This window comes from Calidris pugnax, unplaced genomic scaffold, assembly GCF_001431845.1.
Source record: "Calidris pugnax isolate Ruff unplaced genomic scaffold, ASM143184v1 scaffold24, whole genome shotgun sequence".
Lineage (NCBI taxonomy): Eukaryota > Metazoa > Chordata > Aves > Charadriiformes > Scolopacidae > Calidris > Calidris pugnax.
The window spans coordinates 29,891,625-29,911,117 of record NW_015090922.1 but is presented as its reverse complement, the minus strand read 5'-3'; the positions used below and the strand labels follow the sequence as shown (position 1 = coordinate 29,911,117).

General features: G+C 40.3%; 1 protein-coding gene across 2 annotated transcripts in view; it reads right to left on the bottom strand.

The window, feature by feature from the left end:
* Positions 1–19,493, bottom strand: part of RPS6KA2 (ribosomal protein S6 kinase, 90kDa, polypeptide 2) — a 292,047-nt gene that overhangs the window by 170,923 nt on the left and 101,631 nt on the right. The window contains exon 1 of one of the 2 annotated variants that reach the window (XM_014951153.1): positions 2,307–2,793. The exons of the other annotated variant lie outside the window; for it this stretch is intronic. Within the exon in view, the coding sequence (XP_014806639.1) occupies positions 2,307–2,405 (99 nt within the window). The 5' untranslated portion in view covers positions 2,406–2,793. Of the gene's footprint in view, positions 1–2,306; positions 2,794–19,493 lie in introns of those variants that run through there. 2 annotated transcript variants of the gene reach the window in all.

Here is a 19,493-nt window from a genome sequence, read left to right as displayed (position 1 = left end):
CTTCTTCCCTTTATTTTACTTTTACTCATTCCATGATGTAATAAGCTGTGCCTTTTTACTGCCTCTTCAAAAGTATCTACCTATTAGGATGAAGAATACTCTGACTTTTAAAAATCCAGCTACCAACAGGCTTCCTTACACTTTCTGTATGGCTGACAAGCACTCATTAGCCTGCAATTACAAATTTATACAGAAGTACTCAGGGATGGAAGTCACAGAGAAGGCTTGGTGTTCATGTTTGGTTTTACCCCTCTAAGCAGGAACATCTCTGATGATTTTCACACTTAAATAGCAGAACAGATTTTATGAATCATTTTTTTCTTCCTGGTTGGAACAACCCCTATTCCCTGTTGCATTATAATACTGAGTCACTTTGCATAACGTTGGTCATTACGGCCAAGTCAAGTAAGCGAGGAAGGAAGTGGACGAAATGCTCTGAATTTACATATGCAATAGCATACGTATCAGGCCACTTCTTGAAGCAAATTATTTGAAATTAGAAAAAAAAAATCATCAGAAGACAACTTGCATAAGGGAAAACTATTTCATAGATATTGAAAAAGTCCGGTATATTTAATGTAATACTGAAGATCAAAGGGATTGTGAAGACTTTTTTTTTTTTTCAAGATGAAGCCAGGGTCTGGCCTGTTACAAATACTGAGTTGTACTGGTCATTCACCCTAGATTATCCATTAGGTTAAATAATTAGTGTGGTGGAATTTGTTTCTCCCAAACTACGGCACTGTCAGACGAATAGCTCCAAGCTCTGGTGGGGCTCCTCCGTTTCAACTTTCCCTCCCCTCCTAAGATCATGCCCTGACTCTGGCAGGCTGCGAGGATACTCGTCTGTCTCGGAACTCCTTCAGGTAGCTCAGTGACTCCAGGTCTACTCTCTGTTGGCTCTGGTGGGGCACGAGCTTCATGAATTTACAGCGTGCTATGAGGAATATCTATTTCAGATTAGCCTTTGCAATTTTGGGTTCACAATGGGGAACAGAAGGGTTCCCCCCTCCTCTTCCCTCCATCCAAGAGGAACAAGGCTGGTGCAAGGAGGCAGCTTTAACAACTTTTGTTCATTAAGTTTGGTTTAAACGCATAGCATGACTATTTGGTGAGCCAAATAAAACTAAGTACCTTACGTGATCATTTTTCAAGCAAGCTGATTTTAAAGAGTTAAGAGAGGAAAAAAAAAAAAAACCCGCAACAGAAAACATTGGCCAAAACCTCTGCTTTTCTGCATGTCCTGTTTAAGCAATGACACATGAAGAACTTTATGTTCAAACAATTACCTGGTACTTTAAATAGGACACTAAGGGAATAACATTTTAAAATGTATTCACACAGCATAAGACTAATACTCCTCCTGGGAATACGGGTGCAAATCAGAGTAACTCCTCGGAGGTCAATTGAAGTACACCAGCATAAAATAAATGTGAGGCAGAGGAGAATCAGACCCCATCTACCTCTATTTTAATGCAGAGGTTGCAGATCATCTGCAATGATAAAGTGAACAACATAAATATAACTGACATCTATTCAATTGATCTTACATCCTGCTGACTATTCACAGCTCCAAATATAGGGCTGAAGAACAATGGTTCGAGGGAGGAAGGCAGAAATCCTGGTTCTACCCCATTCACACATTCCTGTCTGCTAATACCTCCGACTCAAGCTGCCTTCCTCTCCCCACACTGCTAAATCGTTGTGGGCTTAATTTGACATTGTCCCCTGCTCCTGAAGAACAACTTCTCTTTATAACAAAATAAAACAAAAGAAAACAGGATGCATGAGAGAGAAAATAAATGCAAAAATCTGTGCAAGCAGGAGAACCTACAGACAAACAAGCAAGAAAATCCCTCTCTAATACACCGTATATAAAAAAGGCACTAGCAAATTGATGAATTATTAGGAAATGTGGCAGTGAGAAAGCATGATATGTGCCCAGGGGAGAAAGACTAAAATATGAGGCTATTACAAAGTATGGTGCCATTCGTGCTAATTTAAGTGGATCCATAATTATTTCCTACAACTTCATGATGTCCTGAACCAGCTTCCTCCTCCCCTGCCAGGCTGATAAAAGGATCCTTAGCAACACACTAAATATATTATGCAATGTATTGAATACTACCAAGAAAAAGCACTGAATTACACTGAAACAAAGAACATCAGGTGCACACATCACCACCTCCAGGGAAAGATCACCTTTAACTATTTATCACGTTAGCGAGCGCAGGCGTTCTCTTACATCTCTGTTACCAGCACCTAACGGTATTTGCTGCATTTAACAAAGTTAAGGCGAATTTTACCTCAAATCTACTTAGGCTCGAGCTCTTTGACCGAGACTTCTTGCGGAGATAGACGGAGAAGAAGCGACGCACTGTGAACTTCTTCATGTTCATGTCCATCGCCCCGTCCCAGCTGCGGCGCGGAGCACGAAGGAGCTGCGGCGCCGCCGGAGAAAGCTAGCGCATCCCGACGGCCCCCGATTTATATCCCCAGGCAGATCCTCCGGAGTCCCCGCTTCTGCTCATCCAGCCGGGCGCAGCTCACTGTGGCAGGGCTCTGGAGCCCCGGGAAGCTGCCGCTGGCAGTTGGGAGCATAAAGGCGTTGGGCTCCCTCTCGCTTCCCAGTGTTTACATTTCAGTACAGCGAGCCCAACTCTCTCTCTCTGCTCCCTCTCCCCCTCGCCTTAGGTCCTACTACACCCAATCAGGCTCTGCTGTGCCTGCGTGCATAATCAGCTCCGGCAGATGACAGCTCCCGCGTCCCAGGCGGAGCAGGTTTGAGATAAATATTAGATGTGTCTATTGCTTTGCGCTCCCCTCTCCCTCCTCAGTCAGGCTCTTTCAATTTCCTGGTTGCCGAATCACATGGGGAATAAGGCACATGCTGCACTTCTGTTTTTAGCTCGGAATTTCAACGCTGCTATAATTACTGAGGGCTACGGTGGTCAGATCCGAGAAGAAATCAGCTCCCGCACGGGAGTCTCTCCTGGGAGAAGGCTGAAAGACGCCATGAACCCACTGCCGGAGCAGGGGGGTCTGAACCTCCTTTTATTCTGAGGACTATACAAAATAACATACCCCCCCCTCTGGCCCCCCCGCCCTGCCTGAAATCAAAAAGCTAAAAATCCTGTTCACAGATTATCCGCCCGCTTTACATTGCAATACCTAACGCTGGCACAGTTCTGAAAATAGAAAGCACAATCTAAATGGTAAGTATTACTATTCTTACTGTACTACAGCAGGGAGCTTCAGCCCTTCTAAGAGGTTAAATATGTACATCTATTTACAGGCTGTAATTTTGAGCTGCTCACTATACTGGAAGCATGCAGATTTACAGCTGCCCCCCCACGCCCCCAACCTAATCGCTTTTTTCAGCTTTTCTTCAAAAACTAATGAATCTCAGTGTGATCCAGAGACTGAAGAGCTTTTTCTGCCTGCCGCACACAGCTCGGGCTCCTTGTCCTTGGCAGCCTTTCCTTTCTGACTACCAAGGAGCACCCAGATGTGCCTTTCTCCCATAACCTCATATGGAAAGTGAATGACTCTGATGACTTATTAATGACTCAGATAAATAAGCCCAGGGAGAGCTGACACCACTACAGCCTGAGAAGACTCTTGGAGGTTAAATGACAATACCATTCCAGTCAATCTGCTCTAAAAAGGAGACACGCATTTTGATTTGATTGCGTGTCTGGACTCTGCCACAAACAACGTTGGCTGATCATGCCTGTCACTACCTGCTTTGTTCACAGGTTCTCGGTCCCTCTATTCTGTCTAAAGCTCAGCACAATCTATATGTATCTGGAAAAAAAAAAAAAAAAAAAGAATACTTTGGCATTTATGCTTTCATCTAAAAGGAGGTCAGATTGGAAAGGCTACCATTAGCACTGGGGTCTGTAGTCTCCTACTGCCTGACTCTTCTGTGCCTGGACCACTGCTGTCTCCCCCACCCTAAGCTAACTGTAGCACAATGGCAGTCTGCTTTATCCCTTTCTCTTCCCAGTGCCTCCCTCTGATTGTTTCTCTATTCCTCTTGTTTTGCAACAAAAGTGTATCTTCTGGGGTTGCTTTCAAGGTGCTGCCCTGGTAAGCCATGTCATGCATAGGAGCCCTTTGCCAATACAGTTGTGTTGGTTCCTGCTTAAAGATCCCAGAGGGAAAGCAACTGACCCAGCAAAGGTATCTATAAGTTACACCAAAAACCCTTTCCACAAGCAAAAGAATAAACAAGTTCAGAGCAATTTGGTTGGTATGACTGGCAATGCCAAAATGATTTGCTGATGCAGCCTATCTAGTCAAGTTTCGTGTCTCCTTGGGACCTTGCAGCAGTAAAATCTGAAGTGGCAGAAAGGCCCCGGGCACTCACCTGACTACCTGACCTCCCTCCCTCCTCCCTCCCTTCCCTCCCACGCCTCAGGGCTGCCCATGCTGCTGCTTCCCCTGCCTGGCAGAGAGGTGCCCTGACACCAGCCGGGCCAGACTTCTTCCTGCTGACAAAGGCTTTTGGCAGCCACAGGCATTCCTACCTGTGTAAGCCGCTTGAGCTTTACATAGCAGTCAGACAAGTTCAGGGTAGTTCCCTGAACCCTTCCCATCACAGACGCAGCAGAACCCCGCCTGGACATTGACACCTCTGTTAATGTAGAGGAGGTGGTGATTTCCCAGCTTTAAATACACAGCGGGTGCGTATCCCGCTCTGCGTAATAATCAGCAGTAGGTGAGTGCCTGTTACGGCTGATACCAGCAGATTTATCACAGCCTTACCCTCCCATTATGCACGAAGTGCTTTCACATCCAAGGACATGCAGCCACCATTAAACATACCTGCTCTGTAAGAAACTTCCAAGAACATTACATGGGCTCTACTTTGGTTTGTGCTGCCCAGGGAAGAGGCTGAGGCACCATCCCTGGAGGTATTCCAAAGATGGGTAGGCATAGTGCTTAGAGACATGGTGGAGTGATGGCTTTTTAACAGAATTAGGTTGATGGGTGGACTAGATGATCTTAAAAGTCCCTTCCTACCGAGACAGTTCTATGATTCTATGAACTTAATACCTAACTATCTGGTACACGTATTACATTCAGAATTTTGTTCTTTACCGTGCCCTCTCCTCTTCCCTGCCCCCCCCACCCTGGTCTTTCCCCAAAATAATCAGTTATAATGTATTGGAAATTTATTGTAAACATCAGAGAAAAAGCTACCCTTTGATGCTAAAGGTTAGACTGCAAGATGAACAGCATGCCCAGACTAGAGAGCGAGTCTCTTACATCCCTGCCAAGACACAGGCATACAAATAGGCATGATCTCTTTGCTTTCTCACTCCACTTACTTTAAACCAGGTGATTGGGGATTAAATGCAGAAGGACAACCAACCACCAGTGCCAGGACACTGCTCTTCACCTATTGGGCAGCAGAGCAATAGAGGTATTGCTGAGCATACCTTCCAACCGTAAAAAGCAAAAGCAACCGACTTTCAAAAATGTACATTTAAAAAGTACAAATCCAGAAATAAAACAAAATAGATAAGCATGTAAAACTAAAGCATAGGGATAGATATCTGAAGAACAAATCCTATTACAGTTTTGTTGATGTGGTGTGCTTCAAGACATGGAACTTAAATTTGCTTCAGAAAAATAAATGAGAAGAGGCTTCAAAAACATTGACTCAAACTTTCAGTTAGTCAGACAATATCCACTTTTCCCAATATCTCTAATAAAAATGTGCAAGCCAAAAAAATATATTAAATTGGACCATTCATCGTTATATTTATAAACATACAACGGTCAGATCAACCTACAATGTAAAAAATTTATTGCACTTGGAAATTCATGGCTGTAAATTATTTTTCACCTCCCCTCTGAGCAATTTTAACTGCTGAGGAACTCAATGGAAAAAGAAATCCACCAAATGTCCCTGTTGAAGACAAAAATAAACAACAAAACTGGTGGAAGGGGTATACGACACACTAGCATTGAGGAACAATACTCTGCATTCTAGATCTGTATTCTGAAATATACTTTTTAAAACTAGAAACATATTTGCTGTAACACAACATAAATAAACACAAGACCATGACTGTCCCTCTTCCCAGCAAGTTTAATAGTTTACTTTAACTGGAAAAGGGCTTAAAAAAATAAAAATGCACCCAAACCCAGGATTCAAGACAAATTCTCCAACAGAAACCACTTGAAATTAGATATTGCACAGCCCAGGTTCCAATTTTTAAAAGACAAATGGAGAATACCCAATTAATATCCAATGAAAGCCAAAGGTCCTTTCCTCACACGCACAGATGGACCATACCAACAGTAGTAACAGACTGAAAGACCCACACTTAAGAAGTTCACATGGGGCAGCGAAGGAGCCTGCACAGAACACAAGCAAGGAGGATGCCATCATCAGTGAGTCATCAGTTTCTGAAGAAACAAAATAACTTGAGCTAATTGTTTGCATGAAAGAACACTTAAGTCCAAGATATCTACCACAAACCACAGGCTGGATAATAAAATTGCTGAGAGAAATTTTGTATTACTGTATTACAGGCCCTATTCTCAGGATAGGCCTTGTATTTTTTTTATGTGAATCAAGAATTTATGAGCAAACTCAGAATGACTTTGCTACTTGACCAAATTTAATGATAACTGTAAAAGTAAAAACCTATCAGTTGATAGTACCTTCCTTGCAAGTAGAATATTATATATCCTTCCTCAATAAGTTCATCAGAAAACCAGAAAAAAAAATCCAGAGAGAAGTAAGAGAGCATCAGAGGCACAGACAGTAGAGACAGAACAAATAAGATTAGCATAACATGGCACACAGAGAAAAGGAAAATAAGACTCCCAAAATAGAGGCCCAAGAGAAAATGATACAGAAAAGGTGAATTACACGGTACCATTTATGGTCTCATTAAAGAAAACCAGGAGCAAGAGCAGATGTTTCCAAGAGACATCAATGAGTAGAATAAGGAACAACACTTTCCCCCAGGTGATTAGATAGTACATGACTCTCTCAGTAATTGCTGTTTCCTGATTTTGAATGCTGGACAAATTTCCACATAGCTTTTGTTTCCCAAATGAACAAGTGAGGTGGTTATTTTTTTTTATGGATGTTTCTTTAAAAAGACATGATGAGCTTTGCCCAAAGAAATGACAGGCTTTGATCTCATCAGACCAGTGTATCAACGTGGGTCTCAGCCTTTCTAGATGCCGTATTTAGATAATACCTTGCCCAGTTCAGCATGCCACTTACTTGAGTGGAGTTTTCTCTCTCTCAAAAAAAGGTGGTCTGTCCTGCCAGCACCGTGGAATACAGGCAGTGACTTGCCACCTCAGACATTCTTCTCACCAGCAGCGGTAAGTGATCAGCAATGTTGGCTGGATGGGGATATAAGGGAATAGGCAAGAAAGAAGGTGCTTATTCTCCCTTCTCTCACCTCCTCCTGCTCCTGTCTGTGTATCACAAGCTTCAGTAATTTTCAGTCTTTTCCATATCTACACTACAACAAGTTTCCAATGGAGATGCAGGCCCCTTCAGCCATTTTGCAAATTAAAATCACTGCTCAGAAGGAAGAAGAAAGAAAAGTCATACATCTTGTCTAACTGTCTGATGAACCAGCAGGATGCGGACTCCTTGGCCACAGTCTTTACTCCAAAAAGCTATGTAACAGGCCTACAACACCTTTTTTATCTTGCACTCGTAGTCTCAAGGGCTTGGGACCCTGGGAAAAGGCAGAGTATCTCTTATACCCACATATATGTAATTTCTTATTTGCTAAAAGCATTAACCAACACACTGGCAATCACAGGAAAGGTGACTAGTATAAATACAAGTGCAGCAATCACAGGAGAGGATGACTTGCCTTGAAAAGACCAGTTTAGCTCAACATGGTGATATTCTGATCAGTGGATTCCATTCAACAGCTTCAAATGTTCTTAAAACCAGGCATTGAAATTAGTTCTTGGTAGATTTGAAAGTGGTATTTTGCAGGGATGCAAGTAGCTTAGATGGAAAGTCTTTTGTACTTTTCTCTCCAATAGACTACTTCAGCAGTTGAGATTAAAAAAATTTACTTAATGGCACTGAGAGGGCAAACCATTTCTATATGCGCCGTGATGGTGCAGAAGAGGTCTGCTTCCTGAAGTTGCCTAAAAATCTACTTGCTCAATCCCTCCTAAACACCCACTACCCGATACTACCTGATGATAGAATGGTGTTACTTTCAGAGACATCCAACAGGGAGCACTGTGAGGACATATGGTTTGTTCTTATTTGCACAGGGAGAACAGTGACTGCCACAGAAATAATAGCTCCAGGACAAGATAACGAGATTTGAGTTTTCAGCAGATGACAGACGTTTTCACTCTCACAAAAGCATCTTGTGTTAGTGCTTGAACATCAGATTGGCAAGCGTCACAACGGCTGTATTGACTGCTCCCATATGCGCTTCGCTACTTATAGACTCACGTGAATGTGCAACAGCACCACTGGCCACATACATGCCACTTGGCTGTGGACTTCTAGGATGGAGATCAGGTTGTCTAGCAATCTGTGTTGAAAACAGGCCAGGAAGAGTGTCAGCTTCAATTTTCTTTTTTTTCTCTTTAGTGATGTCACTCAGATTTTTAGTTTCTTGTCTGATACTGTGTACCGGTCTCGCTGGCTTTTGGTGGTTTAGATAGAATCGTAAGACATAGAACCCAAAAACGCAATCTCCTTTATGTTACATAAACTTCTACTTCAACATGGTTGAAGGATACTGCTGAAGATACCATTCTGCTTTCTTGCCTTTGGATAGTAAGCAGAAAATTATGCTGTTCTCTTATAATGGACTAGACGTTTTCTAGAAAGAAGGATTCTACTTGTTTACTGAAATATGAACAGTCTTATCACATGAATATTTATACATTATACAATACAAAATCAGATGGAAAAATTTCATTATGCACAGCATATGTTTACTGTTTATTCAGACTAGCCAGGAACAATACTAAAAAGGAATGCAATCATTACAAATCTGCTTATAGGCAAAATTATCTTGATAGGCTCTGAAAGACACCATACACCTAACAGGAGAAATAGCGCGTGGAACACTTACTGAAACCCCTGTTTTTACTTTTAATAATCATCGGCAGACCAAACTGACACTGGAGTAAGCAAAAAAGCCAGAGTACTGTTTGCTGTTGAAATCCCAAGACAAGTGTAGAAAGGGGCTTGCAAACTTTTATTCAGGAAAGTATCGATTTTAGGGAATTTTTTCCCCTTTGATTAGCCAATAAAACTACATGCCAAGGTACAAAAGTAAACCAGGCAGACAAAAAGCATCATATTTAGTTGAGCTGAGTGACCTGAATTAATGTCCTCCTGTATCTGAGACTATTTGGTATGAGTTTGAAGAACCCTAAGCTGTCTGTCTATGTCTAGCTCCAGGGTGTGTACAAAACCCAGCCACATCCTGGATTCTCTATTAGAATGGAGGCACGGATTGCGCTGTTTTTCTTTTATTCTTTCCTACTGGCATATCATGTCCCCAGTGAAGAAAATCCATGCATTTTTAGGAGCCAGAGTGCACTCCAGCGAGGTCCCTGATTATGAGAAGTAGGTGTGTAAACTCAGAACCTTAAAGGTTTGCACCTGGCACTGCAGTTTAGTCACCTCTCTGTTTCAAATCTCCTTCTATAAAATGGGGCTGGAGCGCTCCACCACTGCATGAGAGTTCTGTCAGAGTAAACACAATGTTCATTATTATGTGCTCACAGCCAAAATTTCAGTTTAAGCCTGGCACATATTTACTAGTTTTGTTTACAGAAACAGATTAACTCTGAGTAACGTCAAAAAAGAATGAAACGATGGGACATGCAAATTTACTTTGGCAGGTGTTACACCTAGCAGGGCAAATGATACATGCGTTATTTTCAAAATATATTACACACCTAAGAGTCACTGAAAATCAGGCTTAAGGCTGTATGAACACATACCCCACGTTAGACACCACAAAAGCGAGATTCATAAATATAAAAAAAAAAAAATCAACAGTAGTCACTCTTGAAATCTTTAGCATTAGCTCCCTTCTTGTTGGATTTATATTTCTTTTTGTACAAATTTTGAAGGACTGCTTTAAATTACTGTAACAACAGTACTTAACTCCAGATTACAGGCACAGCTCGCCTTGCCTATTTTTGAAATAGAAGCTGAAGAATCAAGCAGAGGAAAAAAAAAAAGTCTGAAGTGTTGTGATACACCCCCTCTTTCTGTCTCTAATACAGCTACGCAGGAAGTGTGAAACTGAAAAGAAGCCATGCAAAATCATTTTAACCTTCAAAAAAAGTTAGTTAGATTCCATCTGATATTTACAAAACCACATAATAATTTCTTAGTTCACCTAGAACAAAACAGCCCAAGGTCCAATTTTACTGATAACAAACTAAAAGCAGTATTAATTTGCCATCTGCTTTGTATCGTAAAGCTAAAGAAATCGTCATCAGGATTTCATAACACCAGAAACTGAGAAAGATGTGGGAATAGTACCAGCAAAATGACTATGTTAGCATCTACTCTAAGATTTGTGACATGATGAAGAAATAAAACCTGAGTTTTTAGAGCTACTCTGAAAACATCCACGTGCCCTGGGTTGCAAGCATCAGACAATATCAGTCTTTTTCAGTCTTCCAAAGACCTTTTCAAGGGCAGCTTGCTCTGGTTGGGCTGCCTAGAGAACATGCACAAGCAAGGCCATCAAGGACCATTTTAAAAGGCACAGCAGAAACTTGCTACTCTATATCTTGGGGACTGAAAACTGCTTTATTTATCACTACGATTTTACTACGTTCTTAACACTTAAAACATCATCTTTCCTCTCTTCCTTCACTCCTGAGTTCTCTCCTCATCTCTCTCACTTCCTGTTCCTCAGATCATCTCTTCAAATGCGCGACTCACTAGTTCTTACCTTCATCCCTATTAACTCAAGAAAGCTGAAATAACAATTGAAAAAACAAAAAAAACCTACAGAACTTGAGCTTGAAGAGAGGAAGATTGCTTTCTGATACTTGATTTTTATGGCACTTCTCTGCAATTCAGAAGGTCCAAAAACATACAAGAAGAAACATGAGAGAGAAGGAATCAGAAAAGGACGTTCAGGGAACTATACCTGTCATGTAGCAGCACTTAAGCTAGTAACAGAAAGACAGAGAGAAATCCTTTTAGCAACATGACTGATTTTTGCAGTATTATTGGGCGTCTCCTACCACATCTGACTTGAAAATTTTTGGGCTTCTGGAGTCATGGCAATATATGAGAAACATCAGATTTCACCGAAGAAGAAAGTACAGCTAGTTGCCTTGGCCCAGTTAACCTGCTTCAAGATGGGTGCAGCTGTAAGGGATGCTGGAAAACAGGAAATGAAATAAATTCTTAATGTGAAGGAGGAGTGGAGCTAATACCACCTGTTTCTCAGAGGGCTAGTGGTAGCTTTGGTGGCTGCGGGAGGTTTGTTGAGTTTTAGACAAAAATATCTTGGCTGGTGAGAAGGATAATGCTAGTCTTGGCCTCACTCTACAATCTCCAGATCACCATTTCCTTCTATCATCTGTTGGCACAAGTATTCCCACAGCCACAGGATGAACCAAACTGCAGGACTGGTCCAAATTAGAATTGGGTGAACTCAACATTTGTTTCTGGGATGGGGGCAGGAATGTGTGCTTATGAGATGGCTCTGCCCCCGTCACCAGCAGGGATGGGTTATGCCAACATAAACTGCCCACTTCCCAGATAAGAAAGTGTCACACTGCTGCTGCCTGGCCCAACAGAACTGGAATCGCTGAGATAGCCACGTCAAACTATCCTTTCGATTGTAGTGAAGATTAAGAGAACAGCTCTGGTATGGAAAGAGCATTTGTCTGATCTAATCTTCTGTAGCTGCTACTGCTTTCCTTGTCAGGCTATCCCCTGTTCCATTACATCTGTATAACTGAATGCATAAACACACACCTCATACAAATCTCTGTACATAACTCAGATGTATGCCAGCATAAGCAGAACCTGAGTAGAGGTTAGGTGTGACCGGTCCGAGACACCAGTGTGAACGCAAACAGCATGACCTGAGCTCTACGGTTTGGATGTGTTTGATGCACATTGCTCAGTGAATTTGAGAACCACTATCAAATGTGACATGGATGTAACCACAGGCAGCCAATTAACATATGAATTGCTTGAACTCTTAAAAACTCAGTTTAATGCCATCACAAAGTCATCATACAATTAGTTAAGCTTCCAGACAACTCCCCTTGGGAGGCTGTCTAGAAACCCACCTTCCTCCTCACTCACTGTAGCACCTTGCCCAGATGCACCACAGTCAACTTAAAAACCTCTGCTCCTATGCCAGCACCTTTATTTAACTTGGTTCTCTTCCCTATCTATAAGCAAATTTTGTTTTTTAAAGGGTAATCATATCTCTTCCCAGTCTTGTTTTGGCTGTGATAAAGGAGAGTGGGCTCTTTTAGCCGACCCTCACTCAACCAAAAGCTACAGATGGCATGCTGTACTCAAAGAAGGCTGACAAGTATTTAAAACCACCTCAAATGTAACTTTTTTAATAGCATTGTTTTAAAAGACAGTCTTGAGATTTTTGGATTTTGACACAATCTTTAACACACTTGCAGCTAGAAATACCACTATAACCAAAATGTTGTTAAATATTTGCAATGTTAATGACATACATATAACTTGTAACTGGACCTAAGGTTCCTGCCTTCACTTCATGCAGGCTGGGAGGTGGCTCTACTGGACCTATGAAGACTTTTTACAACCCTAAAGCAACATTTCTTACTATGAATTACTTCATACACTGACCGGACTTGGGATAAAGGCATGTTTATATCTCAGGCTACTTTAAGTTCACAGTGTGAACAACACAGCTGCTTTTTCTAATCCTTGTTTAACAGGCAAGAATGCCAAGCAGTAGTTAGAAAACAAGAGGTAGGAGGATGAGACCAAGTTTTGGAAAAATGATTGACCAAATAAAAGCAAATCAGGCACTCGTCAACCTCTTTGTCTGCAGACCTTTCACATGCTTCTCTCTCCCAATTCCCTTTATGAGAGAGTTCCAAATAATAACCTACATTCTCAGACACATGGGAGATAAGAAGTAGTGGAGGACAAAGAAAAGCCTGTTATGCTGTCAATTTGGAAAGCACAATAAGAAAAATGAGGTTGCTTGATAATGCTAGTTCTTGTTCTGTGGAGCTGCAGAGTCACTCACCCTAACCATAGAGCATTAGACTAGTTTTATCTAGTCATGGATCCTCCAGAGAGTGGGTTAGAAAGGGAAGGATTTCAAGGGATATGGAGGAAATTAATTGAAAAAAAAATCAACAACAAAAAGAAAATGAAGAAAGAAACAAGGAACTCTCTCAAATTCAGAAAACAAGTATTGCAGCAGACAGGCCATCTCCCTTTTCTTCTTTCATGGTTCCCCCAGGAGAGGAACACACTTAATCCTGCACTGAAGTCATTAGTTAATTGAATTACCACACCAGCTGAGTACTCTGACCTTGTCTGTACAACTGAATTCTTCTATCAGGTCTTGAATTTTATGGAGCATTAAGAAATGTTTTGGTTGTTTGGGGTTTTGTTTGTTTGTTTGTTTTTTTCAATGGGCTTTTTCTTATTTTCTGCCTATTGGAATCAGTGGTCAAAATTAACTTTGGTCATATGCCTTAACAGTATATTTCTTCTCTTGATAAATAAGCATTTATTTTAAGCATACCATTACCTTGGAATTTAGTAATGCTTCTTTCAGTGACAACTTCAACATTGCTGTGAGAAATTTCCCCCTCAGCATAATCTGAATTTTATTCTAACCTTTATTTGAGTTTTGCTTGGATACTTCATGAGGCTTTTTATTTTAAAAAGAACAAAGCCAAGCAATCATGGGATAAATACCACCATCTAATGTTTCTTAGATAAATGTACTGTTCTTAAAGCACTTCTAATACTTCAAAGTTTTAAAGCCTGTGTCTCAGTAGAGCGCTGTGATTTAGAGATGGTTAAAACTTAATATCCCCAAAAAACATGCACAACTTGGAAGACAAAGACGACTTTCTCAAAATTTCCTGCGAAGCTTCAGAAAACCTCTGAGAACATTTCTTAAATGGCCTGCACATTCTTTTCTACTATGCAATATTTTTAATTACTTATTACAGAATATAATAGAAAGCATGTAAACGTGAGTAGAAAGGGACCCCTGCAGTCCCTAGCCCAGTCTCTCGCTCAAAGCAGGGCCATCATCATCAGTAGATCAGGTCAGCTATGGCTTTTCCTAGCTAAGTCTTGAACATCCACAGATGGAGACTCCAGAGTGTTGCTGGGTGACCCCCTCCAGTGCTACTCTACCTTCTAGGTGAAGAAGTTTTTTCTGATTTCCAACCTGATCCTCCCTTGCCGGCAGTTGTAGCCACTGACCAAAATGGTTTTGCTGGTGTTACCAAGAAGAGTTTGGCACCTTCGACTTCTGGCCATGCTTCACAAAGATGTAGACTGCTCTTACACCACCCCTGAGCATCTTCTTTGCTATACAAACCCAGCTACCTTAACTCCTCTTTTTAAATAAAGTACTCTAGGACCTGGCCATCTTGGTAGCCCATTCCAGTTTTTCAACAACCCTCTTGACTTAGGTTTCCCCAAAATGGATACTTTAAGAGAAGATAAATTTATTAGCAAGAAGAAACTGTGACCCACAGTTATTTTAAATTTAAAAAAAAAAAAATTGTCGCAACACTTGTCAATAGCAGAGATGCATGTGTTATTATACTAGTCACAAAATAATAAGGTGTCATTCTTTATATTTCAATAAGAATTGCTTTAAATATATGCAAACCTCAAAAGTTTAAATCCTATTCAAATTAAAAAAATCCAAAGTGAAGTCATTACGCTTTCTCTCTGCAAGAACTGTCATCAAAGTTGAAGTAAAAAAGTTCAAATTTTAATGACTTCATCATTTCTCATTTAAAAGTATATAAGCCCATTTATTTTACAAAGGCGTTTAACTAGTTGTACCTATTACTTTCATTTGAATATGCGTTTTTCACCAGATTGCTTGATTCCAGTAGACGTGAAGCAGCCCAAATCTTTCTTATCTCCAAGCAACTCAGCATCAGAACTCAAACATACACTACTGTGACTATTAGCAACAGCAGCATTGCTTTCCTCCATGCAGCATTAATGTATCAAAACAGACATAAAGCAATTGCTCCTGAACCAGAAATTGTTGCTGCTAACCTTTATGCATTCATGGTGAGAAATAAAGTTCTGGAAACACTACCTTCATTATTTAAAGTAGTCATCAAGGATACATGGGATTTCTTGAACTGGTTAGATTTAAGTTCCTTACAACTCAGTAGGAAGTAAGTTGACCAGCAAGTAACGTTTTTTTATTAAAAAAAAAGGCAAAAAAGACACAATTCATCCAGCCACTTACGTAGCAGCCACTAGACATGATGGCATGTATTCTTGACACTCGTGTGCATTCATCTATATCCTGAGGGATAATATAGGATTACCTTTGTTGTGCTATATAGCTTAAAAACCAGTTTTGAAATAAATTGCCCTTCCCTCAGTGATTTCCCAGCACAATGGGGTACTTGCTGCTAACCTCTTCTGGCAGCAAGCTCACTGTTTCCTTGGATTCAATCCAAATTTAGCGTCCTTTAATGAGAATTTTCCTACAGTTATGTGATTGTATAAATGATACGGTAAGACAGTATTTTGTGTCGTGATTTTGAAGACGCTATTGTTCAAGTTAGATAATACCAATCTCTTAACTAAATCCTGGCATGTCTCCAGACATTTGCATGACTCTGCTGGAGTTTTCTTATTTCCTCTGTGGTTACGTTTTCAGATAACATACATGGGATATCAGGCACTTCTCATACTACAGCGGCTCTACTATGTGATTTCTTCAACCTTCTACAACCCCTTCCCAAACATCCTACCTTTTCAACTATTGGAGTGCACAGAGCAGCCACAGCCATTGTGTCACCCATCGTTCCTCTGTTCCTACTCTTGAGCATGTCAGGCCTGCCATCAGCAAAATCACGTGTCAAACTATTAACAAGAAAAGATGAGATTTATAGAATGCTCCTATTTCAGCTTTCCTGTTTGTAAACTTCATTTTTTGTTGTTGTTGTTTTGAGTTACGGTACCACATTAGCGTTGTTTTAATTACCTTCATCACCCGAAATACATTTTCTAAAATATTGGCACTTAGTCCCTCAAATCTCAGTGAAGTAATGCTAATAACTTCTGCTAATCATGCTGTCCCCCCTTTCCACTGAGAACAAAACCAGTCTCATCTTCCCCAGCCTAACTTCTCTTCCATAGCCATGGGAAGATACCAGCAATCAATAATCACCTATAAGAGATACAGGAGGGAAAATGAAGAAAAGGTACCTAAAAAATTCATGTGTTCTCAGAAAGAGGAAGAAACACTTGTGAACTGTAGCATGGAGATTTAGCAAATACAGGTAGGAAAATACAAGAGCAACATATGTACACATACGTGATGCTGGCAGCTAGCAAAGGGGTCACACTGGGTATGCAGCTGCCCCAAGCCTTCAATGACCAAAGGGTCACTGCCTAAGCAGGTCAGACCCTTTATGCTTAATGGGAAATGCATTCCTCATGAACACTTCCATAAGTATCCTTTCCACTGCATTACCTCTAATCAAGAACCTCACAATCTGTTTTTTTTTCCCATATATATTAAGTGCTGACTGTTGAGTTCATATCCAGCTGGGCTTGAATTCTTCAAACGCTCTGAGACAGTTGGCTGCTGAAGCTAATAAGCACTGGCCATGTAGACAACTCGTTATTAGCAGCTCAAGTTTACAATTTCTAGGTACAGAAAATACATAGTTGTTTTTCCTTTCTCCCTCACCTCTTATCAGAATCAATAACTTGTCCTTTAGGGAGATCATGAAGCCACATTTGAATGTCTTCTACTCATTGGCATGTAGCAAACCTTTGCTCTCAACTTAAACATAGAGGATTTGGCCTTCTTCATTGCTTTTACTTGCCTCTCAAACCTAGCACATGTTCTGATGTTGCCTTGGCTGAAAATGAACAGTGAGTCTAAAGCTCATGCAAGCAGATTGCACAGAAACTCCATGTTACCTTTGATTTCCAGATATTTCAGGGAATCTGCATATCCTTCTACTGGGAGTTTGGAGGCAAACTCCATACACCTGATTTTCCAATGGCAACCTTACTTTTTTAGAGTCCTTTGGCAGGCAAAACCCATAAACAGTTTTTCCAGAATATTAAAAGTAATTGAGATAATGAAAATCTAATAGACTTTAGCTTAGAGGGTTGCAAAGAATAGCCTGCCATTGTTCAGACAGCCCTGTAATAGAGCACCGTGTTAATTAGAGATGATTCACAGATGACTTGCAATAGATTCTGGTAGTTCTGAATAGCAATGATATTTTCATATTGAGCTCTTATCTACTCAGGAGTAATGAAGCCTTAACTTTAATTAAAAGGAAAGCTCCTTTTTTTTTTTAAGCCTGTAGGTCCAAGCAACACTGAAGTACAGAAAATTATCATGCCTTTTACTAATTTTCCATATTTAGAGTTTTGCTCTTTATGGTTTCGCTTTCATAACATTCCCTACCAGAGGACATCAAAGCACCTGAATAGCAACTGTCAATGAGCAGGCAATATTATTGCCACTTCAAATGGAGAAACTGGCCATGAGGTGAGAAACTGTTTGCTCTCTCTGAAGCCTGTCAGCTAGTCTGAGAGAGTTAAGAACAGAAGCCCATCTTAAATATAGCGTCATCCCCTTACAACTCCATGCCTCACCACATAACACCATCTGCTTCACTTGACGAGCATCCACTGCTTCAGTTTATGATCATTTCATTGGTACAGTTTGACGTTTTAACACCCCGTGGCTACTGAGAGGGGTTCCCATGCTCTGTCACCTTCCCTCTTGCTTTCCCTTACCTTTTACCAGGGAACCTGCAACAGATTGGTCCAAGGAGCAGAGGAGATACCCTACACACACACACATATTTTTTGCTGTTTAGCTCCTGAACTGGCCCCTGAGGGTTTGGATGAGCTTCAGTACCTGAGCAAAGGGAGATGATGGGAACGTGCAGGAGCAGGATGGCAGACCTGAGGCCTTCCAGGACAGCTGGCCATGACAACCCGCATCCAACAATGGCATTATGCCTTCTGAAAGTTCACCATAAAATTCCCCAAGATTTCTTGCCATTAAATAGATTTGCAGGATTCAATATTGTGAATTATTAGGAAAACAATAATACTGTAATTGATAAAAAAACCCCAAAGAAAGCCCCAAATCAAATCCCTCTGCCTCCACATCCAGTAGATAGACTATGCCAAGAAAAAAAAAAAAAAAAAAAAAAACTTACAATTTAAGGTCTTTGGTGTTCCCTACGAGAAAGATGCTATGCACAATATGAGATGCACAGTGTCTGTCTGTATATACAAATATAATCTCAAGGGTTAATGTTTCTCTGCAGGACGTTTATTTTTACCTATTCTTAAATCCCTTGTGAATTAATGCTTGTGTTTAGGTTAGAATGGGACTATGGCAAAAAAAAAAAAAAAAAAAAAATCACTTGCAGATTGATATCTCAAATTAAATTAAGCAGAAAGAAAAGAGAGTACACGTAACACAAATACAAATATTTAGCCTTTTTACTTCTCATTTAGGACTCATGGCAAATATATACAAGCATCTTTCCATTTAATTCAATAGAGGGAATATCCCAAGCAGTACTTTGTCAGGAAAGGATTACTCATCTGCAAAACGCTACCTGCATTATTCAGGATTCTCACGATCAAGACCTTTTTTACAGCCAACTCTTCAGAGAAGACTCATGTTCCTTATGTTAGCACTAAGTACATATTAGATGCTTGACTAATGCAAAAATCAATAATTGCTACATCTTAATTTGAGGAACAAAAATATTTTGTAAATTACAGAAACAGCTAATCAAAGACAATGCAGAAAAGTACCAGTAAAGAAATCAAAACCTTTAATTATTTCAAATACAGGAAAACAGTAACAGATTATTTAATAACTACATGATCTAACAATTTGCATTTCATATAGCTGGCGTCATTGTATATCTAATAATGTGATGTTAAATATAACAGCATGAACTTATCTTTTTTTTCCACTCACCAGAATAGCTGTTGATTATGCTTTCAAATGCTTTTTTTGTCTCATTCATTGATCTGAGTTTTACCAGATCCCAAATTAAAGAAATTCTCTTTAACATAAGCTTACAACCGACTGACTATAATTCAGGGAAGCCTAAGATAATAAAAGCATGCTTGTTTGAATGTAAGCTGTATTCAGCTTTCAAGCACATCTAATGCACACCTGATGCTCAATAAACTGCAATATCATCACTGTATTTTTCATTTATCAAGGAAAGGTTTTCTTATACTTTCAACTGAA